The sequence below is a fragment of the Scomber scombrus genome, chromosome 19 (assembly GCF_963691925.1).
Source record: "Scomber scombrus chromosome 19, fScoSco1.1, whole genome shotgun sequence".
NCBI lineage: Eukaryota > Metazoa > Chordata > Actinopteri > Scombriformes > Scombridae > Scomber > Scomber scombrus.
In genome coordinates, this window is record NC_084988.1 from 26,789,586 (window position 1) to 26,815,694 (window position 26,109).

Here is a 26,109-nt window from a genome sequence, read left to right on the forward strand (position 1 = left end):
ATAAACTTCCATTTTATCAAATATAATAATCCACACTGGCTCCACAAAAAACGCATCACTACGGGACCCCCTGCCATTTTTTTCCTTTATGCTCTGAGTCTATTTTTTTTTTCCCATGGTGCATTTAGTGAAGCGTCATCTCTACAAGCAGCAAATCACACAAATCTTCTGCTGTTTACAAGCACTATTAAAAGCACTTTTAATGGTATTGATCAAGGCCCCCAGTTTTGGAATGAGCTTTCTGATTTCAATATACTGTAGCTATATTTCTCCCAACCACTAAAGAGGGAGGAGAAATACAATAAATGAATGAATAAATAAGAAAATAAAAGAAATGTTGGTTGCTTTGTCCTCCTGCTGTCCTCTCAGCTGGTCAGGAGCTGCTGCTGACAGGACAGACAGCTGCTTCTGTGGACAGAGACACTGAACGCAGGTCGGAGTTGTTGCAGATTGGATGTACAGAATGCTTCAGCAGTGCTCACAGACCACGCATGTATCGCTTTAGATGTGGATTCCCGGTAAAATGAAAAAGTTGATGTTCCTGTCAATGAGTATGGAGTCTCCTGTATCTGTCAGGGTGCAGTTCAGGTACATTTGGCTGCCAGTTGTCAGTGGGGGTTGTTGAGCACACCATTAGTCATAGTCAGTTTGCTCCACCTCCTCTGATTCAGGAGTTTACGATTCTGTTGAACCTTCACTCGGACGTCAAAAACCTCCTGAATGGCGTTCTTGAAGCAGTGAAAGTTGTAGTCAATCAATCCTGTGAGGGACAGACAAAAGACAGAGCCAAGTCTATCACAGGTTACAGAGATAAAGACTGGACATGCTATAGAAAAATATAAGCCAGTGTAGATCAACCATAAAAAACAGTAATTTGATTAGGACCTTAAAGGGTGAGTTCACAATTTTTTAAGTATGTCTTAAAACAGTCAAAATGAATATCTATCAAAATAAAAGTCTATCCAACATTATGCCTTAAGGGCAACACAATGTGTCTAAGATGAAAAATAAATGTTTTGTTGATTTTGTACACCTCAGACAAGCTGTCAGTCATACTAAACAATTACTGACCTACAGTCTTAACTACTCTTAACTGCACTGGAGCTGTTTTTTTATTCTATTTTATCTGCCTCGTTCTTTTTTAGTTCATTTTTATCTTCTATTTAATTTAATTTTTTTAAAAACCTATTGGTATTTCTTTATATTATCTCATGTTTCTCTTAATGTTTATTAAGATTATAACCTCACACACACCTCTACACTCATCAGACTGGTTGGTCATAACCACACACACACCTCTACACTCATCAGACTGGTCAGTTATAACCACACACACACCTCTACACTCATCAGACTGGTTAATTATAACCACACACACCTCTACACTCATCAGACTGGTTGGTCATAACCACACACACCTCTACACTCATCAGACTGGTCAGTTATAACCACACACACACCTCTACACTCATCAGACTGGTTAATTATAACCACACACACCTCTACACTCATCAGACTGGTTAATTATAACCACACACACCTCTACACTCATCAGACTGGTTGGTTATAACTCTATATTCTTCCTTTTTATGAATTAAATGTCGGGTTAGCAGCTCATCAGACAACTTTCTTTTCAGCAAATGTAACTTGTGTTTTATTCGCATTGACAAATGCGCTGTTATAATAGCAATCCACCAAAGTGACATCGCTCCTGGCTTTTAAAGGGAATGGGAGATGACACTCTGATTGGTTAACCGCGTGTTACGCCCAAAACTCACCTATAATTAATGAGAGGACTTAAGTCCAACCCTTTTAGACCATGCGCTATTTTGACCATTTTCATCAACCATCATGACCATTTTTCTGCCGTTAAAATATCAAAAGTAGATTTTGACACGCCCTAAAGGCACTTGCACCACGCGCTTCACGCTGTGCGCTATAGATGGTTAAAATGGGGCCCAGTGAGTCTGTGTGTGCACTCAGGTTATGATTTGCCTTTAAAGCTTATTACTGTTTTTGTCCATCATGTCATCTTGTGTGCACATCTGTACACACCAATCTTCACAATATTAATAACTTTTCAGAGTCTGAATTCTTTTATACATTTTTTGTTCTCCTGACATTACATTGCTCTACATTACACTGTAAAAAATATAAGATGTTAATCTTGTTCAGTGACAGGCTGCTGCTTCCCTAGTGTAGCACAAACACACTCAGAAACTGTTTTGTACCCTGAGCCATCAAACTGTACAACTCCAATGTTGGAGGGAGGGGAGGGCGAGGGAGGTCATAAGGCTTGTCTATAAAATACTTTAACTTGCACTTTTAATCAGTACAATGTTTTCTTAAACTTGCACTTTATTAGGTCATGTGTTTTATAACAGATTGTAGTGTCCTTATTTATTTTGGTTTGTTGTTTGTTGCTTTATTACTTTTATGCTTATATTGAGCTTCTGGAAACCTGAATTTCCCATTGGGATTAATAAAGTGACTATCTATCTATCTATCTATCTATCTATCTATCTATCTATCTATCTATCTATCTATCTATCTATCTATCTATCTATCTATCTATCTATCTATCTATCTATCTATCCATCCATCCATCCATCCATCCATCCATCCATCCATCCATCCATCCATCCATCCATCCATCCATCCATCCATCCATCCATCCAGCCCAAGCACAGGGTGTAGAATCAAATCCACCAAGAACCACATCATGAGTAGCGTCATCTACGTACATCCAACACAACCCCCCCCCCCCCCCCCCCCCCCCCCCCCATTGAAACAACTCCATCTATCTAAACATGGTACATCAACTGAACTAAGAAAAACCTGCAAATTAAGTTATGTTTCTCTATACTTTTAGAGTTAATCAGATGTATGTCTACTTTGTTGTCATGGCAGCAGATAACACCACATTACACTTAAAAAAAAAAAGGAAAAAAAAGTCCCGACTGTTGGAAACAGGAATCAAACAGCAGTCTTCTGCAGCTCAGTCCACTTTTTGCCATCTATGTATCTAGCCTTCCACCCAACCTGACTCCTCCTGTTGAGGAAGTCACCATACACTGATATCATCTGACCTGCATCTCTTCTCCAGGTCATAAATACTAGAGGGCGTAACTGTAACTGAAACGTAACTACAGACTGTATTTACCACATATACTTATTATAAGTTATTTTTCTTGACAGAACAGGCTCACAATCTGGTGAATGTAATAATAACATGACAAATGGAAAAAATACAAATCTGAAATACTGGCAGATGATATAAACTTTGTTTTCAAGTTTATATTTAATTACCATAGGTCCTGTTGAAACACAACGTGCAGCAATACATTACAAAATAAAAGTGAATACAAAGTTGAAGGAATAAACAGCGTATAGTCTGTGCTTCTCTGACGCCTCTTTAGATGTGAGGCTCAACAGTAGATGATCTCCATAGGGACTACTCAAAGGAAAAATAAAAACTTCCATTGTCAGTCACTGAGCATTACTCTCCTATCATTACCACGCAACATGAGGCAGACTATAGAAGTACAGAGAATGTGAAGCTAAACTGCTTGTAGGAGAAGAAAAACAGCTATTATATAAACAGAACTGCACAAGTCATACTAATCGTATATTAAATACAATATGATGGTAAGGGACACATGGAGACTCTAAATCCTCCAGCATGAGAGATTACTACACACAAATGTGAAAACAGGTTTGCGTGATGAGATGTGATTGTGAAGAATGTCATTGGCGTATTGTCATTATTCCTGAGCAATGCTGCAGAGTTCATGCATAATAAACCAAATGATTAAGGTGCTTTAGATAATCTGGTTATGCATTTGGCAGAATTTAACTGATTGTTGGTTAATACTGCAGACACATTCATAGATCATTTCAAAGTCACAACTTTCCTTTTTAATAAAAAGTGAATAATCTTGATTCACAGGAAGTTATGGCTCTATATACTGTAGATTGGCTGGTGATTTTAAAGAGGTACTGCACACTAAAACATGCAATCGACTGTTTGTGATGTTGCTACGTCATGAAATTTGTATAAATAATAAAATGATAACGCCTGCCTCCCCCAGCCCACTCTCATGTTCAAATATATGCTCATCGAAAAGAGACAGCTTTAGCCACAGGAGCTAACAGCAGCTACAGCAATGCTGGCCTGCTGGACGGGGGTCTTCATCTGTGACTGTCTGCAGTAGGAAGAACGGCTTGCTGTCACAAAAACTCCTCCTCGCATCTCACCATGCTGCTCTTCAACTCCAGATATCAGCTGGTAAAATCTTGATTAAAAATATCATAAAATGTTGAAACCTGTTTTTCTTGTTGTAATCATTCCTCCTGTTCATACTGACCATTAGAAGATCTCTTCATAATGCACTTACAATGGAAGTTATGGAGGACTGAATCCACAGTAAACATGTATTTAAAAGTTGATGTGAAGCTAATATGAAGCTTCAGTCGTCCAAATGAGTCAAATCTTCATCTTCTATGTTTCAACGTTACAGTGTTTTTAGTACCAAAGTCTTTTTGTTACTATACTTCCACCACAGCTCAACAGGGAAACACTAAGAGGGAATCTGATGCTAAAAAGACTGTAAATGTGTCAGATATCCAATTGATATAACTAAAGGCAATACATGAATTGTCTTCACCAGGCTGACTGAAAGCAGACATTTACTGAACCTAAATAGTTTTCATGTTGGTCGGCTCCAAGACAATCGACAGTGTTTATGTTTATAAAAACATGATGATGAGTCATATGATGATACACGAATCAATACAATGATTCATTGGCTTTATTTCCCTGTCCAACATAGCAAGACCCTACCTGTAGCATACCTACCCTTATTTGATATTTGAATGGGGATAGCTACTATTAGAAGTGAGCTCTTCCGCTATGAGAAGATGGATGTCGGGAGAGTTTTGTTGCAGTCCAAGTTTCCTCCTCAAATAGTGTTTCTCTCCCATAAGAAATATCTCTCCTATAGTGCCACCTTCATGGTAGGATTTGAATTGGCTTTAAGAGTGAGGCTGGAGCCAAGTTAAACATTGGTTTGTTCCAATCTATTATTCCTGATGTATAATAGCTAGTGTCTTTATAGAGACATACCATCTAACGTATCATGTCTAACATAAGTCCCGTTTCCCTTCATGAAATTCCGGGTAAAATTTAGGATGCGGGAACTTTACAGTAACGTTCTCACTCGGTCCTCTCAGCTGTTGTGTCTCCATTGCAGAGTAAGACCTTGATAGGACCCACCGGACTCTGGAGGTGATGATCATTCCGCAACAGTTTTGATCGTTGCATAATAGTTTTATCTTAGTGATTTTTGTTGTCATCAAATCCCACTTTGAGTATACCCAATCAGCACTGAGTCAACCTCAAGCACTACCCAGGATTTCTTTTTTGGTCCGCTTGGAGTACATAACGTCCCATGCTACGTTCATGCAGGCTCGGAAATGCTGAAGCCTACAGAACAAACATCGGTTATAAAACCCGATACCGATGCTTCCCGATATTACATAAGCAAATATCGGCCGATAATATCGGCGGGCCGATAATATCGGACATCCCTACAAATGGCTAAAACTTTTGCTAAATGATACAATATTGGACATCACAGGCAACATTTATTCAAGCTGTACATCATCACTCAATAGATGGACTGTTGTGTTACTTTGGATGAGGGACAACTTTTCTCTGCAACCTGACATCTTTCAGCGACCTGAATGTTGCCCCATTTATAAATGGTTATTGTCAGATGTAGGATCTCTGGTTGAAAAAGTACCGGTTGATTTAATGGTTCCATTCCCGGCTCTAGAAAAGACCAGAAAAGCGCTATATAGGTACAGTCCATTTCCCTTTAACCATTCATCGTAAATCAGGTGTGTTTATGTTTATGGTTGTACTAATAGCCACTCTGGAAGGAGGAGTAATATCATATAAATTCAGATATAACGGCACATAATGTCAGACAGTCTCTCCTGGAAGACATTATTATTGTTGCAATCTGTAATTCACATACAAGTAACTTTCACTGGCATTTACTTAAGCTCCGTGTTAACAATACTATATGTAGATACTATGTGGCTTTTTGAAACTGAACTGAAAAAAATAGTAAATACTTGTTTGCTTAAGTGTTCACCTCACCAAGTCAGTAATCAGTAAATAAAAGAACATCTTGTTTTCAAGCTCAAGTTTGCAGAATATTTGCACCATATGCTGGCAGGACTCCTGGGAACTGCTGTAAAAACTGCAAGACGTCAATCAAACTAAATGATCATATTTGTGTTTGGACCACACCTCCAGATGGTTGCACCCACTAGAGAAGAAGCAGGTGGCCTTGGAGAGCAAAGACTTTTTTGGTAAGTTGTTAAAGGACATAATTGTTGGTAGACTCAGTGATTACTGTATATTCCACTGTAGTATGTAGTCTCTTTGGACATGTTTTTGAGGAACATATCTCTATGTTTCATCAGTAACAATGCCTTAGTAATGATTGTTCCAGTAAGGTTAAAGAAAGACTGAATTAAAAAATTTTGGATGCCATTTGCGCTAAATAATTTTTTACAGGTGATGAAAACAGTGCAGAGGAGTTCTCATGTCACATTCTGACAGCCTACCCAAAACTGAATGACGGGATATTAAAAGTGTCAGGAATAACCAGGAAAAGCTTGCTCCGATGCCGTTGCACTTTTAACCAGCACTTTAACCAGTACAATTTTTTTTATTTTAACTTGCATTTTATTAGGTCATGTTCTCATGTGTTTTTATAACAGATTTTAGTATCCTTATTGATTTTTAGACATTACATATGGTTTATTATATTTCTATTGGCTTTATTTAACTCTTATACCTCTTTTTATTGTCTTTGATTGTCTGTTGCTTTATTACTTTTATGCTTACTGAGCTGCTGGAAACCTGAATTTCCAATTGGAATCAATAAAGTGACTATCTTTCTATCTATCTATCTATCTATCTATCTATCTATCTATCTATCTATCTATCTATCTATCTATCTATCTATCTATCTATCTATCTATCTATCTATCTATCTATCTATCTATCTATCTATCTATCTATCTATCTATCTATCTATCTACATACATCCAACGCAAAAAAAGCCCCCATTGAAACAACTCCTGTAAGTTTTAATTTAGCTTAGTTTTACTTTTACTGATATTTTGCACACTCAAAGACTGTTCTAAAATTCTGGTATTGTCCTTTGTATTATGTCTGAGGACAAACCCCAGCATTCTCACAGTAGGTGGAACCTGAATCAGTGTGTTTGGCAGGGGAAATATGGCTGATTTATGCAGAAGATGTCTTTTTTAGTGAATGCAACGATTTTCTTCATGTACAATTAAATCATTTGACTTTGTGGGAGCAGAAGATGATTCCTTTTCCATATTCAAGATGCACTGTCAGTAACAACTCTCAAAAGCAACATCTCTGGAGAACAACATCAGTGGGTCAAAAACGCTTTATATCCACCGGATTCATGCTGATCATCCTGAGATGAGAGCCATGATTTTTAGCCATGCAATGTTTGTGTTGAGCATTGTGCAAAACTTTAACTGCAAAAAAAACCAATAAGTAATAAAGAAACAAATAACAACTAATAACATGATTTTCGAATTTTGATATATGTAAATCTTATACAATGTTCAGCTAATTGGCAATATGATTTGCATTGACACTGAATGTTTTATTTTATTGGTAGTTTTACTTGATAATGAAATTAATGTGTTACTATTAGTTTCTGTATGTTATTTTTCATATTGTTGAATTCTTCTGCCTGACTCATCTTAGATCCGTTGATCCTACCAGGTTAAATGGATAACTTGATACTAACATACTAACATGCTTATTGTACAACGATATTATGTCTGGTGCTCTACAGCTCTATACATTTTCATTTTCTTTTTTATATCTTATCCATCTTTTGGTATTGCTGTGTGTTTCTTTATTTCTCGCCTTGTATGTTTTATGTAAAGCACTTGAATTGCCTTGCTGTTGAAAGGTGCTGTACAAATAAACTTTAACCTAAAAGTCACAGGAGTCAGACCTGTAACACTCCTGCAACACTTCTGCTGCCAGATAAACAGCTGTACAAGAAAAACATAGAGAGTGAGAGAAATGCATGGTGTGTTCGATATGTTGTAAGATCACTGTTTGAATTTAACATCTCGATCTTCATCTTTTATCAACAAAGAAACAAGAATAAGTTTTTGTTCTGACTTAAATTACTGACCACACAAGAATCCCTTTGCAGTGGCGGGGGCTTCTCTTTACTCTGCAGAACCAACAGCTACAACAGCAGTCTTCTAGAGTTTGTCTAATTTTTTTCACATCTAGGAATGAATTCAACATCTGGGTGGAATACTACTGATGTTGGAGCAGGTGCATGATCTTTGACGTTATTAGCCATCATCACCAGATACTCTCTCACATGAACCTCTTGTTCCTGGCAGTTCTCTGTGTGCGTGGGTCAGAGAATGCAAAGAAAAGCCAAGAGCTGTAGAGAGGAAGTGTTACAACAACCTGCTGCTGCACATGGAGGAATGCATATTATACTTGCACCTTCCAGAGGATGTGGACAGTCCCCCAGGGAGGGAGGACAGGCAAGCATCATGGACACAGTGTGCATGGAAGAGTGGAACTCTTTGTTCAGGTCATAGATTTCTCCTCTCAAATATCTGATTATGATATCCAGAGCATCACAGACAGTACAGTTTCATCTGCACTGGAGTGTAGCTGATCCATGTGTGCATGAGAAGCAGGATTATTTATTGATTAAGAACCTGTGATTGGTTCTTTTTTAATGGAGTAGATTTGTATAAATGGAGATTATCAGTATGAGTCAGTATGAACAGGAGGAATCATTACAGTAAACATTATGAAGGGATCTTCTAATGGTCAGTATGAACAGGAGGAATCATTACAGCAAGAAAAACTGCTTTAATGTTCATTTGGGCTCCTGACTGTTGGTTTAAGATGGATTTGAAAAATTGTGAATCCATCCTTTAACAAATGCTCAGTGGAGTGGATCTGATGGCTGATGACCAGCTGACTAAAAGATTTGAAAAAACTGGAAAAAGAAATGGAAAAGACATATTAGTGTCACTACCTGGGAAGATGGACCAAACAAAGACCATAAAATTGTTTTTGTTTTTTTTTAAATAGTGATGAGTTCCTGCTGATAACGGTGTCAGATCAGAAGATGCTTCTTGGAGTCATTATGGAGTGAATGGACCAGGCTTCTAGTTTAAAGGTATTGTTGGTTTGATGGTTATTGCTGTCTGAGGTCTGATGCTCATTCTAATATTGCTGTAATGTCATCTGTCATAAAAAGTGGGGGCTATATTTAAGATTAACTCTTTCCTGCACTTTGATATAAATAGGAGTGAGCAGCTGAGCATTTGCATAAGCTTTTAATAAGTACATTTTGAAAATCCAAAAAAGTCACGAGAGCCGAGAGAGAAAGCTGTAGTGGATTACATCTAGTTGTTCCAATTACAATAAAAGCCAGTGTGAGGGGCTGAGGAACAGATCTGCACTGCAGCAAACACACAAACTGACATCTCTGCCTCTTCAACAGCAGAGCTCGCCCTGTGTGAGGAGAACTAAATCTGCAGCTGTAGGAAGAAGCTTTGTCCTTTGATTCAGAGGCAAAGGCAACACATCCTATAGATTAGTTGTTAATGGTGTACATCTCTGGTGTATGTCCTGCTATAACACTCTATTCAACTTTGACCAGGTCATTAATTAGAATAAGAAAAGCTCAGAAATCGTCTCTGATTAATATTCACCTCATCATTGGTGTACTGAATCAGACTGGATCTGTCATTACTGCACAGAACAACAGAACAGAACCAGTAATGATTTCACACAGAGCTAAACATGATTAATTATGTATGGATGGATATGTATTCTTAACACCAACAACGTTCATCCATCTGTTAACCCTTATAAGGTATTCGGGTCTGTGGGAGTTTTTAGCTTAAGAAAAATGATACAAATAATATTTTTTTTCAAACTAAGATTCATTGGCCTTGGCTCATTTTCTGTGAGGAACATGAATCAGAATTTTTTTTCGATGACCCCCCCCTGTATACCCCCCCCCTTCACATTTATATTACATACAGGGTCTTCGGTTCCACTGGGTCCACCCGGGTCTAGTGAAAGTGTGTAAAAGATCCCGTGCACCCTCATTTTCCCTTCCTCCTCTCTGGGCCTGTTTATGTTTGTGTGTGTGTGTGTGTGTGTGTGTGTGTGTGTGTGTGTGTGTGTGTGTGTGAGAGAGAGAGAGAGAGAGAGAGAGAGAGAGAGAGAGAGAGAGAGAGAGAGAGAGAGAGAGACAGAGAGAGAGAGAGAGAGAGAGAGAGAGAGAGAGAGAGAGAGAGAGAGAGAGAGAGACAAGGAGAGTCCGCACAATGTTGCAAAATTGGAGTACCCAACACTATCTGCACCCACATTCCCACACATTTCACCCTCTGTCTTGTGGGAACCGATCTTGGGGACCTGACACTATGAATAGCTGTGTCAGCGTGGTTCCATACCACAACTGATCAAGATTCTCTGTTCAGACTGCCTTACAATTGATTTTGGAAGAGAGAGAAGGTTTAGATGGTGATGCAGAGGATGAAGTTTCAGAGTGTGAGGATCACATCTCTGAAAATTCAGAGTCTGACACTGAGTTGGAAGAGGAGGATGAGCATCAGCCAGCTCAGAAGCTTTTCATTATTCTAGATGTGGCCAGCAACAAAAAGAAGCGCTGTGAAGTGTGTGGACCCAAGATGGACAGAAAAACACATTATACATGCACCCAGTGCAAGAAGTACATTTGCAATGAACACACAGTGAAACTCTGCACCTTTTGTATGGTATAGTCTGGTATGAAAATGGCCATGTTCAATGGGGCTAATGTGTTGTTCAGACAGATGTTAGGTTACATTTCTAATAAAATTCAAATAAAACACTAGTTTTGGAAAAACTTCCTTCATTTGTACATTTGTTGATTATTTTCTAGTTATGCCTGCTTTATGATGCATTTTCTTATTTTGTTGCATTTTAATTAAATTAAAATAAACAAAAAACGAGTGACATTTCTATTCATAAATGTGATTTAACAAAGGTAAAGGGAAACAATTTAACATATGTGTTGTTTATATTACTTGCAATTGGGATGAAGTAAAGATCTGCTGAGAATTTAAACAAAAAAAGGTTTGATTATGTTGAATTAAAAGTCCCAAAATGCAATGGGTCCACCAGATGTTTTTGTTGATGTTTTTTTGTCATTTAGATATATTGTAGGTCTCTGCTATGTGAACATTCTGTGTTATGTGAATGTAGGTCTATAGACATGATGATGCTGATAATTAATGTATGATGAGTTGATCATTATTGTGACAGACTTATGCAAATGGCTTTGTTTAAAAGTGATGGAGGTTAGGGGTCCTTTAGGAAAGAGTTGTAACAACCACAATATTTGGCAACTGGTGCACAGAGGGACCAAAAAAAATGATAAAATAGAAGAAGAGTGTTATCTCAAAGTCTATAATACAGATGTATTTTAACACTTATTTATCAGTGTCTTAATTTAATTGAAACCTTTAGATGTTTATGTTGATATGAAGATGAGTTTTACTACTGATGCCAAACAGATATGTTTTTTTCATACTTTCCTTTGAGGAACATAAACACGTTTTAAACCAAACCATTTTCTAGATTTAGTATCAAAAGTAGCTCAAGTTTACCAAATACTAAATGTTGGCTAAACACAAGCACAACAACTTTTCCTAAATAAAACATTAAAAACTGACAACATTTTGATTTAATTGCAAAACTGCGTACTTAATTCAAAAAGTGTTCCTTAGGGACAAAAATGTCCATGTTAAAAGACTGCCATAAAAATATTATACATTCATATTTTTTTCCACTGACAATAAATATCAAATATTTGTTCATTTTCAGGATTTTTTAGTCCTCAAAATGCCAGGTTGTTTACATACAACCTGTTTTTTTTCCATGAAAAAACAACAACAACAACAACAACAACAACAACACAAAAATGAACTATTTTCTATATACTAAATGCAAAGTGAGTTATTTTGTGGGGGATTATCACAGATTTTTTTTAAAGACAACTCCCTCTGGGATCCTTAGGGACAAAAATGTCCCCATTGAAACCCGTTATAACTACATTTTTTGGTACCAATATGACCCTTTCATGCATTCCTGTGTCATTTTAGAGCCAGAGCTATAAAATTGTCATTTTACCCCCTTTTTTTCCCACCAGATAATGATTTAGACATAATGATGCAGACCTGCAAGACAATACACATTCTCCACTTGTATCTGAACATACACACATTTATGTACAAACACTCACACATTTATTTTTCAATACACACATACAGACCACACTCTGACACCCATACCAACAGATCCAGAGGCCTGTACTACGAAGCTGGATTAACATACCATATCTCTCCGTTACCTGGGTTGATTTACCCAGACATTCACAATCCTGATAAACGGTACTACGAAGCTGGTTATCAACTCGGTAATTCAACCCAGGGTTTTCCTCTTGATCAGTGCGCGTTCACATAAAAGGGTTAAAGGTGTTTGCAGCGTCTGACTTGAAGAGTACGGTTTAGAACCTGCTCTATGTGTAAAGTGCCTTGAGATAACTTTGTTGTGATTTGGCGCTATACAAATAAAGATTGATTGATTGATTGATTGACCAATCACAAACATGGAGAAACCCTGCAGAGCAGCGTATGTCATGATGGAGGAGCAGACAATTATTCTTCACAAATATGAACAATTCAAACACATCATCAGGCCAAAAGCAACACTGTTGCCGCAGCAAAAGTCAGGAAGGACTGCCGGCAGAAAATTGCTGACTCTGTTAATGTGTAAATTCGTGAGACAATATTAATTCATCGGACAATATAAACGGAGTCCGGACAGCACTCTGATCATTCAATTTCACTTTATTATAGCACAGACATTTCAGGCAGAGCTTCCTCAGTGCCCTTCCTTTGGTTGCGACATTAACTTAATTTAATATTCAACATTCATTTAACATTCAAAATACAAAACTATTATCTCGCTTCAACCATTTGAGTGAATGATGTCAAACCAACTGTATAACATACAGAATAATATCCCTCATGTGCCTCAAGGATTCTTTTTTAAATATATATTTTGGTCAATTAAAAAATATGAATAAAATTCTGTTTTTCTGCACTTTTGCAACGATTACTCTCAAGATGTTCTTATTGAGACTTTTTGTGAGGTTTCCTGATAAGTTCTGAAACTGGAGTGGTGGTAAGGTTATTTATTTATTTTTATTGTTTAAAAATTGCCGAAAATATATATTTGTAAAATAATCCTTGAGGCACATGAGAGATATTAGTATGTTATACAGTTGGTTTGACATCATTCACTCAAATGGTTGAAGCGCATAATAGTTTTGTATTTAATGTCAAATGAATGTTGAATATTAAACTAACTTAATGTCACTTGAAAATCTGTAGCCTACCTTTCAGATAGTTTTAACCTCTCACGATCCGTGCACCAGTGTGGACAGGATCTACTATGAATGGGCCATTTTCCAAGAGAACTGATTGGTCAGGAGGTGATGCTTTTACACTCGTTGATCTCTTATACAGAACATAACCTGCCCTGGAGCAGGTTAGCCGTTCAGCATAAGTTACCATGGTGATTTACCCCGGTAAGAAGTGAACCAGCGTCGTACAAGGGTTAAATTTATATACTTGGATACTTGGGACACTTCGGTTGGTGCAGAGGTTTGCTATCCAGCCAATCACATCCATGTTCAATACAGAGATACATTTACTAAATTCATTTCCAATCCTTAACAGACAGTGTTTGTTTATTTTAAGATTTGAATTCAAGAGCTGAAGATCTTTAGATGAAAAAACATTTCATATGCTCCACTCTGAGAAACAGACTGTTGCATGCATCTTAATATGACCTGAGAAAGATGTATCAGACTTCAAAGTGGCTCCTCAACCACACTGCTGAGCTAAACATCATCACTACTCATGAAAAAATCATTACCACAGCAATGAGATTAAACCCCAGCATCATTCAGTCCTCACAACTGCTGAGGAGCTCTGATGCATTTGGCTGACAGTCAGTGAGGAGCTTATTATGTTCTCTGGACATTGTGTTTTTGAATCGCATTCAGCAGCCAGAGTACAAACAAAGCAGCTCTTCTATTCTAACACACAGCTCCATTCAGATCATTGTATTGACTGTATGTGAATCATTGCTGTAGAGGGTGGAGAAGTCAACCTGACACCAAATCATTGCACATTCAAATCCCTCATGTCTGTATGCAGATGTGAGAAGATGAACAAGCAATGTCCTTCACTCCATCAACAGCCAGTGGATAGGTACCCTTCAGTGGGGCAGTGAACCCCCCCCCCTGCTGCTCCAGGGCACCTCCCAGCATCTGACCTGTCTGCCCAATCATAACAAACCACGCACTTTAAACAACAATTTCCTCTGTCTGTGTTTTTCAGGAATAAAAGATATTCATATTATTTAGGCTGCCTGCCTACAGGCAAGGAGACATTTATTCACAGAGTCCTCCAAACATACAAATAACATTTGTTTCAATTTAAGTAGAATACATAACCTAAATAATAAAGTTTCAGTTTAATTTCAATGCAGTAATAAATTATGTTACACTTTATCATGACTGATAATTGGTACCTGATGTATGGAGCTGCTCGTAGTGTAAAGAAGTATTCAGACCGACTTCAGTACCGCATGAAAAACGCAGCCCCCCTTTTCATTTGAAAGGGGGGCAATGCACAGCAGGGGTGACAACATAAAAGAAAGAAAAGCAACAGTTCTATGTAACCCAACATGATCTGGCAAGACCATGGTGGTGGCCAATCACATTTAAGCAAGTACACACTCCTTGTGGATCAATGGTCACACTTGCTGCTGTTATAACTTTCCAATGTTGTAGAATCCTGTCTGTGAGTATTACACACCACTGTGTTTGACTTTAAATGCATTCATCTGTAGTTCCAGCTGTCCATTTGTCCCAGCTGCACCTCAAACAACACGACACAATCATCGTAGTAGATAATACAATGGGTTATCATATCTAAGTACCGCCACAAATCATCTGTTACCTTCTACAGACGCTGTAAATGTAAATATGTGCTTGTAAAACTACAGCCTGTTATAAACATGTCTGCTGAAGAACCGAAGCTCCTCTTCCTCCTCCAGTCAACACTGAAATTGCCACGCAGCCAGTTCCTGTGTAGATTTGCTGAAAGACTTTAAACATGAAATGCCACCATGATAGCAAGATGAAAGGAAAGATCATCACACAGAGATTCATCCTCTTATTCAAAACTGTTTAATAATTTAAATCAGACTAAAACTGAAGTTGACATTAAGTGTAAATAAGTCCATTTCCAGTGCTGAACTTCTATTTGTAACATTCAGACATTTTCGCACTATAAGGGAAAACTGTGTTCTCACTATACAGGCTATTTCCTCACTGTGCTGTCAGTCCCAATGCTGTGATTTTAGGGGAAGCAGTTTATAGTGTGTGTAGGAGCCTTGCTCAATAACCTGCCTGACCGCCTGCTACACGTTTTAGTTGTGATTTAACAAACTCATTCACTTCCTCTTGTTATTTTATATGAGGTTCCAGTACTTCTCTGTGTCACTGTGAACGCCAGCATCAGTTCAAATAAACAAACTTAGATTTTACATCTTCCTGTTTTCTACCACACTCATTCCGTTCAGAGGAGTGCAACATAAATACTAATTATTAATAACTTTATGGTCTCATACTGGTCTCCTCATTGACACGAGTCATCAGTTATGTAGTTAGTAAGACACTTATGTAAACTGCTGTTTGGAGATGATAAAATCAGCTGTTTTCCACAAGCGCCCCTTAACAGCATGAGATTATGTTGATGAATGTGAAAACAAACTCTGCGCAGTGGAACTGATGCTCTGTTTGAAATCATGTACTTCTCTACTTACACTTAAAGACTGTGTAAAGTGAATTCAGACATTTTCTTCTAAACACATTAAATAGGTCATAAATGTATTTATAAAAAAGGTGTAAAAAGCATTTCAACCATTTAGATTTGAATTGTGGAGCTAGGCTTCACAAACTGTGTTTCAAGATTTCTGTGTTCAGGGTAACGTGGCGGTGATTGGCATGAACCCACCCCTGCTGCTTTAAAGGTATAAATACATTCAGCACACATTACTACTACTACAGTCTACAGTTAGCCAGTTAGCTGAGCTAGCCGCCGAGTTAGCCGCCAGGCTAGCAGCAGAAAGCTCTCAGAAGTAGCGTCCATGTTTCTGGTAGAGGTGGTGACTTTGATTGACAGGTGACACTTGGTAGGGTGCAGGGCTTCAACGTACTCGGCGGGCACTCCCACGGTGTTTGGGAGAAGAGAAATAGGCAGACTTTTACACAACTTTGAAGCCTAATTTCATATATTTGGCGATTTTTTTAATCATTCAAATTTGGCAGGGTGGTTAACAACACACTTTTATGTGGTATGTCAAACAAAGAACACGTCTTTATTCTTACTTTACACAGACTTTAATATTGGAGTGCATAAGTGTGTTCACACTGAGAAGTATGGTACAATGCAGTGCACTATGGAGCTGATTTACTAAAGGTGTGCGTGTGTAAAAACGTGTGCAAACTTGACATCACCCACAAAAATGTGCAAGCTGATCTACTAACGCGGCTCACTGAGGTTTGTGTCTTTCAACTATGCAAGATTATACGTGCTGTTCATTTAGTACGTTTGCCATAATGAACATGCAATGTGGAGTGTTTTTACCCCAGTGTGCAAAATACAGGGAGGAGAAAATGCAAGTATGTTATTTAGCACACGCATTGTCTTTTTCTTTTAGCCACAAGGAACCAGTGGGGCCCCTAACTTAGAGGGCTGCGCCTATACTCATAGAATCTGGGGTTACAATACGTAACTAACGTTCTATATCGTATAGGCTACGCCCTCTAAGAGCTATCGCTATTGGGATAAGGGCGTAGCAGGATATAGTCCATGCCACACTTGTGCCATACAGTACCACAAGCACAGAAATACCCGCCATTTAAAATAACCACAGCTCCATCCATGCCCAACCAATACGCCATGCGTAATGACGCAGTCCACATTCCCCAGAATGTACTGAGGAGAAAGGAAGTTGGGGAGAATCAAGCCCGCTGTGATGAATGAAGACGAGCGTTACATACTGTAACAGTCCAAATGAGAACAGAAACGGAGCAAAAACATGAGGAATGATGAAGTCTCGCATTGCAACAGAGGAACAAAGTAGAGACGAGAATAACACATCACTCTGACAGAACACTCAGAACAGAGTGAGTCATGGAAAACTGGGACACATCCCACAGATAAAAGTGGACAAAAGAGCAGGGGGAAGACCAAGATGCCGCCACGCATATGTCTCCCACCGTCATTCCTCCATGTAAGGCTGTGGAGGACGCGATTCCCCTGGTGGAATGCGCCCTGATGCCCTCCGGGGGATCCGACCCGGAAGCAATATAAGCCTGCGTAACCGCCTCATACAGCCAGTGTGACAGGCGCTGTGCATACAGAGGAAGCCCCTTAGAGTGATCTCTGTAATGAACAAACAGACGCTGAGAACGGCGTGAAGAAGCCGTGCACGCTACATAACATGATAGCACACGCACTGGACAGAGAAGATGAGACATTCCTCCGATCTGTGAGGAGGGGGGAAGAACCACACACCAGTGTTGAAAGGCCGCCCACTTCGCCGTGTATGACGCTCTAGTAGAAGCGGCCCGTGCGCCCTGGATCGTACGCACAACAGCCGGAGAGAGGCCCGACCTCTCTAAACGTTCCCGTTCAGCGGCCAGGCCCATAACCATTGACCCAGTACTGGGTAACTCCTGATCGCCCCTCCTGCCTGTGAGAGCGCGTCCCCGCGCCACGGCAGTTCCCAGGGCCGGCCCGACACTAGCTGTCATAGACACGGAAACCATGACGCACTCGTGCACTCTGGGGCTATCAGAACCATGCATAGTCGCTCCTCCCGCACTCGGTCCAGAACCCGAGGGATGAGCGGAACCGGTGGGAAAGCGTACAGAAACATCCTGGGCCACGGACGATGTGCGAACGCGTCCACTCCCAGCGGAGGATTGTCTCGTGCGCTCAGACTGAACCACAGGACGCACTGTGCGTTCCCACGTACAGCAAACAGATCCACTTCGGCTCTGCCGAATCTGCACCACACCTGGGAAACCAGCTCGGGATGGAGGCTCCAGTCCCCTTGGCCGGGCCCTCCCCTCGACATTATGTCCGCACCTCTGTTGAGTTCGCCCGGTATATACGCTGCTCTGATGGACAGACATTGTGCGTGTCCAGCATAAGAGCTGTCTCGCTATGTCTAGCAGCTGAGCGGATCGAACACCCCCTTGACGATTGATGTAAGCTGCTGTAGCTTTGTTGTCTGTGCGAATCAGAACATGCTGATTGCGCAGCACAGGAGCGAAGTGCTGGACCACCTTCCACACTGTGAGAAGTTCCAGTGCATTTAGTGCTCAACTTTGGTGGTATTGGATCCCCTGAAACGAAAAGCGCAGGAACTGCCTGTGCTTTGGAATGATGGGAACGTGAAAACCTGAAATCTTTCAGATCCACTGACACACAGTAATCTCCGAGACGCACACATTCCAGCACTCTCTTGATAGTCAGCATGTGGAAAGGTCTGACCATTATTGATTTGTTGAACAGGGACAGATCTAGGATGGGTCTCATCCCCCCCGTTTTTTTGGGAAGCAGAAAATAAGAGTAAAAACCCTGTTTTTCCTCTCCGCGGGGAACTTTGGAGATTGCATTTTTCGCCAGAAGCTCTGGTACAATACATCAAATGGCAACATTTATGTTTAATATTGTACATGGTCCTTTATAAATAAATCAAAAGAAAAAGAAAAAAAAGGTTTCAAACAGGAAATGGCGGCCAAGGACGTTGTGTTGTAACTACAGTGAACATTGCTGCATTATACAAATGTTATATACTCATTATTGGGTGAATTTAGTAGTCTGTAATGATTTGGTAAAGCGAATGATTACGTGAATGCTAACGTTAGCTTGCTAACACTAGCTTGCTAACTAGCGAATCGTCATATATGGTAAGTGTGCAACAGCTGTGCTTGATTTGAGACAACGCTCACCTGTCGAGTAAGTACAGTAAGTAAGTATACATAGTATATACAGTGTACTAACAGAAGGGTACTAACATATTTTTGAGTGGAGAAGACCTTTATCAAAGTAGTCAAATTAACCACAAACTGAATTCTAACATCAGTGGTTTTGTGCCAAACCAAAACTTAACTGCAGTGTTTTCAAATTGTAAAACATATTAGCCATTTTTGTCCGTAAATTTGGAGGACTTGATGATTCATAATAAGTTGGGAGGTAAGTTGTAAATCTCACACTCCCCTCTGACCCTGCCTCTGTTGGTCACATGGAGGACATGGAAAACTACTGTTGAAACACTGCTAGTTTCTTCTGTGTGTGTTCTGATTGCACACTGACTGACCTTTCCTCTCAAAGCTTTCCTTGCGCAGGAAGCAGACCATGGCGAGGAACTTGGTCACCTCCTTCAGGTACATGACTGTTGTGTTGTTCAGGTGGATGATGGCCATAGACTCCTTATCATACGGCAACCCAGCTTCACTATCATCGGGACTGCAGGAGAGAAGAAAGAAACTCACTTAACACAAACACACAATAGTGGACACATTTCTCACACAGAGGAGACTTGTATTGAGGAATCCTTTTCACTTCACTCAGCCTGTTATTACAGCTCCTTGTTCTGGACAATTTCAAAAGGATGACTGAGTTGCTATTAAGAAAAAAACAACAGACCTCTGATTTTAGTATTCAACGGCAGGAACGTGAAGATGCAGAGAGCGAGGTGGAGAAGGGAGAAACAGAAGGAGTGGTAATAGAAGCAGTTTAAAGGCAGAAATGGGAGAATTTAAACAAGCAGAGCAGGAGGACATGAAGAGAAAGAGAGGACTGAACAGAGAGGACACGCTGTTCTTTTCTACTCTTTCTTTTCACTTGTGATTTTTTTCAAAATACAATAAATATTCATCCCATCTCTCTGGTCTATATATTCCCTTTTTGAATCACATGCAATTTCTCATTCTATAGTACACACAGTGGTTTTAATGCACTTTTTTATGTCTAGAGTATGTGTATGTGCTTTATGAATGTCTTTCTTGTGTGTCTTTTTAAATGTTGTCTTGACTCTCTGAACAAACCGCACAAAAGTTCCTATGTGTGCAAGCACAAATGGCTAATAAAGTTCTTGAATCTCAAATACATGCTCACTGTAGAACCAACTGCTGTTACAAAATGAATCCCAAAAAGCCAAATAAACAGTCAGCTCTATCAGTATAACCCTTTTATCACAGGGCCTCACAACTGCCCATATGATTGACGTCAGAACCTCAGCAACACAAAAAACTCCCATAAAAGATTTACAGAGCTCTTAAACCGGGCCAGTCTGTTGATAACACAACCTCATTTTACACGTTCACTTCAGTTTTCTGCTATACAGACAGAAAAACATGATAACATCTGCACTATCTGCAATTTGAAGATGTATTCATTTTAAATTCACCTTTCTTCTTTACATTTACAGTGGCAACTATAGTTCAAACACCATGGGCCCTATTTTAACGATCTATAGTGCATGGCGTGAGGCACGTGGCGCAAGTGCCTTTGGGGCGTGTCCAAATCCACTTTTGCTATCTTAACGGGAGTAAAATGGTCACTGCGCCAGGTGCATGGTCTTAAAGGGCCATTAATCATAGGCGTGTTTTGGGCGTAACATGCGGTAAACCAATCAGAGAGTCATCTCCCATTCCCTTTAATATCTAGGAGCGCTGTAACCTTGGCAGATTGTTAGTTTGATGGCGGATTTATCAGGATTGGTCACATGACTACATTGACAGTTTCATTGATCATTACTGCGAATGACTGATTCTGATACATAGTGGCACGTCAGCAGTGCCTGCTGAGTGGGTTATGATGATGATAGTTCACGCAACACATCCTGGTTTTTAATAATTAGTCAGTAAACTCAGCATTGTCTGACGCAGGCTGGAAAATGTGCACTTCTATTCACAGTTAAAAACATTTCGCCGTGTGTCTCAGCTTCTGTCAAACTAACGGAGCTGCGGTGGCTTCCAGTCTAAGCTTTCAAAATAAAACCTTTGTTATTGTGCTATTCTTATTATCATTAACAAACAAAGTTGGGGCTGTAAATTACGGGAGATTTCCGGGAGAAAAGAAAAACGGGAGGGCCGCGGGAGATGGGGGTCTAAAAATACGAGAATGACCCGGGAAAAACAGGGGGGAAAAAATACCGTCATATACCATGAAACCGTTAGAATTTTGAAAAATACTGTGATATACATTTTTGGTCATACTGCCCAGCACTAATATTGGACTCTTGAAGATGCGCCCTTTAATGACAGTGACATATGCGCCAGTGACTTTAGACCTGTTTTTTTTTGGTCAGTAGCGCAATCGCTTTCCTCTGCCTCAAAATAGCAACGCGCCACCAATGAACCTGACCGCACCTCATTTTGAGACCAACACACCCATAGGAGCACAGACTGATGCAAGTGCCTTTGCTATTTAGACAACGTGGGCACAGGGCGAGAAAAATGACAACTGTGCCGGGGCAAACTAACAAAGACACATGCGTTGCGCCCGCCATCCTCTGTGCGCCGACTGCAAGATGCCCTATGACTGCCTGACCTGGTGAATGTTGAAGGTCATGAAACCAAGACCAATCATTTGCTGACTTTTTTTTCCTTTTCTTTTTTTAAAGGCAGTGATCTCAAAGATGATCATGAATGGGTCAGAAAACCAGAGGTAGATCTTGGATGATGATGGTGAATAGTACTGGATGACTCAGTTCATAGTTTCAGTAGACAGTACAATCAATCAAACAATCTATGCAGTCCTGCTAGTGTTGACAACGGAGGACAGTGGACTTCACATGACTGGAAATGTGGTCCAGTCTGATCAAATCTGGTTCTGACCAGGTTTATTATAGTTAACTAAAGCTAAGACTAAAACTAAAACTAGCAGTGACTTCTTGAGATAATGGACTGGTTCCAGTAGGTGGCAGCAGAATGTGTACGCCGGCATAACACTCAACAAGAAGATGCTTGGCATGCAATTTATGATTTTCTAGAAAGAAGAAGAAGTTCCAGGCAGAAAACGTCACAGCTCAATATAGAAATATTTAGACTACGACCCCGCAGTAGATAAAAGTAACAGTGTGGTGATGAAGAGTGATGGGAACATTTGTGGGATACAGCTAAAGGGGAAAAATCCCACTAATGTGAAAGTCCAGCTACGAAGTTCTCACAGAGAAGCAAGAAACGGCTAACGTAAACTCACAGTCAGAAACACAGCAAACCTTACCTCAGTGTCAGCATTATTTCATCCGAATGCAAATTACGAAACTATAATAACCCTGCTTCTGACTGCACAACTGCAATGCTAGACTTACACTGCTATGTGAAAAACACAAGGCCATGAACCTATCACACACACACACGGGTACAGCTGTACGGGCTGATGGGTGAGATATAATGGTTTGAGGGTGTTAAAAGAGTCACTTCACCCAAATAAATAAAACCTATTATCTCCTCTCCCTATACTGGTGTCTGTCCTTATTGGTCCAGGTTTTGAGCTTGCTACCTTCACCCCAATACAACTGAATGTAGTTTGTGGCATTCACAGCTTTGGGAATACATCCTGTCTCCACCAGCCGTGCTTCAGGCAGGTTTTTCAGTCCATCTAACAGAATAGTTTCATGGGTTTTAACAACATCTCTTTTCAGAAATGGTGTCCTGTCACTCAGAGCAGAATAGGGTGTTTCTTCCTCCAGAAGACGAGCAGCAGCAGCAGCAGCAGGAGCAGCAGGAGGCGGACTCTCCGGCTCAGGGTTAATATAGAAAAAAATAGACTCAAAGCTTTTTACACTTCTGATTGCAGCTATATGTGTAAAGTGAAAGCAGAGTGGTTACACCATCAATGGATGCAGCTGAAACTGAAGATTATGTGTTGCATCAGATGTGTGGGGTGTAAAGCGGCTTTAGCAGGGACATGAAGCCTCAGCACAAACATTTCTGTATTCTTATCCAAACTTTTTCTGTGAGGTTTTCTCATATCATATTTAAACTCCAAATTCATTCAGATGAAGAGATTATAATTAATCAATAAACAGGTGTTATTCCCATTTGTGAACAAAGTCAGAAACTGCACAGCTGTGGACCACTTATAAATGTAGTCCCTACCTAAGTATGAGAAAATGAATGCCTGACATGTTCTTAAATCACTTGTACATGCCTCTTCAAAAAAGCTGTTTGTGTAAGTGCTTCTTGCATGAGGTCCAATGTTTTGGGAAACACATGCCAGTGTTGAATATTTGAAAAAGGTTTTGTGGTGGATGTGCATCTCTAGAAAGATGAATAAAGCAGGTTCTGGACCAAAACAACAAATAAAAAAAACAAGAGAAAAGTCGGCACACTGCAGCTCTGAGTGCAGGTATTTATTAGGATATCACCAGCGTAACATCTGGAGCACAACGCTCCAGTTGTTATTTATATATATATAATATAATTATATTTTCAGACTAAAAAACAACTACAACATTACCATCTTAAATATACAAAAGGCCATGGTCACCTGACAGTCAAATGCCATGTCAGTCCCATTTAATACTTCACAGGTGTGCATGTAGGTGCAAACAAAAGAAAAATTAAAAATAACTATCTATCCAATCCAACTTTATTTTTTAAGCACTTTAAAACAACCACATTGGACCAAAGTGCTGAATCTATGTACATAAATGCAAAATGGTAGTATAATAACCCATGTTTCATATTTGATACACATGGGACCACCAGAGCACAATAGTGAGGCCCCTCTATATTCTAACTAAGATATCTTTCATTTTACAAATTACACATTACACATCAATCCACATGATAAATAGATCCATCGCGTTGTGTTGACTATATTTAAATGTTCATTTCCAGTGCTTGTCAGAGCCATAAACTACATTTCATTCAGCTCAATAAGAAGCAAAAATCTCAAAACCTGGACAAAGAAAACATTAAGTAAGAAAATAATTCTTGTCGTTTGTCAAGCGACAATCTTTTAACAGCCTTGCACCTGTACAAAGACACTCTGATGAGCTGTAACACTGTAGCAGAACATGTTCATCCACCCATGACCATAATGTATCATCTAGCAGATTATGTGTACTTAAGTTAATCTTCCCCATCACAGTGTCAAACATGATTCATAGAACATTCAGGGGAGATCACATGATTGTTCTGTTCACCAGCACAATCTCTGCCATCAGTCCATCATAAGATAGTGGGATAACTGTGAGTGCAGCGTGTGTAGAATGCAGCATGAAGCACTGACGCTGCTTTCACACACACACACACACACACAACCATGGAGGCTCACTCTTCTCTATATGAGGCTGAAGCTTAAGAAGCTCATGAAGTTACTCAGCTATACAGACTCACAAACAGTTCATTTCTTTACATTGTTGTTCTTATTCAAGCCCCATTGTAAAGAACCCATCACCCATCACAACTGGGTTTAGTTTTTTTAAAGGTAGCTCAGTGGAGTAGAAAACAAGTCTATCTCCAGGTTGTCGCCCTTTTTCTTCAACTTCCCCACAACATGCCACTGGGCACATTTTGACTCTTGAATCTGGATAAGGGAAAACACATTTTAACCCTTCCATACTGTTCATATTCTGTCTCGGCTTAAGCATCCCTTTATAATTAATACCAAATGATTAACCACATTTATTGTTCTTTAGATGTGACACTTTTATAGTGAAAATACATCTTTTCATCTTCTGCCATCTAAGAGGAGAACATAACAGCCAATATTATTATATTATAATTAAATATCCAACAGATTCATTTCACCCTCACATACTGTGGCTGACAACAATTGATGTAAAGTGCACCCCCCCCAGTCTTTACTCATGTAAAATGACTGTTACTTCAGTAATAGTATGCATTACAATCAAGTTAGTACTCGATGCGGAAAAAAAGTGTCACATGACTGTTGTACTCATACATAATATATTATATTATGAGACAAAAGCAGGATTTTACTGTTGAAATAGAGCTATATTGGAAGTCATTCATAAAGGACTGTAACTAATGATTATTTTTATTATAGTTCCAAATCCTGATTATGTTTTACTTTTTATTAATAATTAGTTGGTTTATGTAAAATAATCAGAAAATAATTACAAAGATAAATAATATAAACTGTACAAATAGAATTACGCTCATTGACTCTGCCCCAGCTCAAATCTAATGTAATGTCTTAACTCCTACAATTCCACACATCTAAAGACGTTTTTAGACCTTGAATATCAAAAACTAAATGTAAGACTTTATACAGATCTGCGGGGGGGGGGGGCCTGAGTGGTCCGCAGTTATCTTACAAGCATGTGGTGGTAACCGAGTGCTGATCACACAGTGGTGAGAAGACTTTGTGAGTCACTATTAGTTGCAGTACTTAGTTGAGTGATAAGATATTTCAGCAGAGTGCTTTGTTTTGAAGCTCGTGTTAGTTTAGAGAGATGGAATATATTTCATGAAACGTGTCTAAGTAGCTGTAAAGAAACACAAGAGTTTCACAGGGAATTATTTTTACACATCCGGCTTCAATCCTCACTTCACAAGGGCAAACAGACAGCACCACGCTGAGCTTCTATTAATAATAAATCACTCATATCTGTACCTGAGGCACTGCTGGCAACAAACACACCATACAGTAGAGATATGATAAAAAAGCATCTCTATGCAACAGATGTCGGATTAAATGTAATTATGGAAATGACTAAAACGCTCTCTCGTACTTTAATCTCATGTTTTCATGACCGGTGGCCTAGACGTGATGACATATGTGAGCTAAGAATAGTCACGCTGCTCA

General features: G+C 39.4%; 1 protein-coding gene across 1 annotated transcript in view; it reads right to left on the bottom strand.

Moving 5' to 3' along the window:
* Positions 1-351: 351 nt before the first annotated feature.
* rragd (ras-related GTP binding D) overlaps positions 352-26,109 on the bottom strand; it is a 63,708-nt gene continuing 37,950 nt past the window's right edge. Inside the window, exons 6-7 of the mRNA XM_062440953.1 lie at positions 19,640-19,788; positions 352-760 (exon numbers count right to left, since the gene is read on the bottom strand). Coding sequence (XP_062296937.1) covers positions 609-760; positions 19,640-19,788 — 301 coding nt within the window. The 3' untranslated portion in view covers positions 352-608. The remainder of the gene's footprint in view (positions 761-19,639; positions 19,789-26,109) is intronic.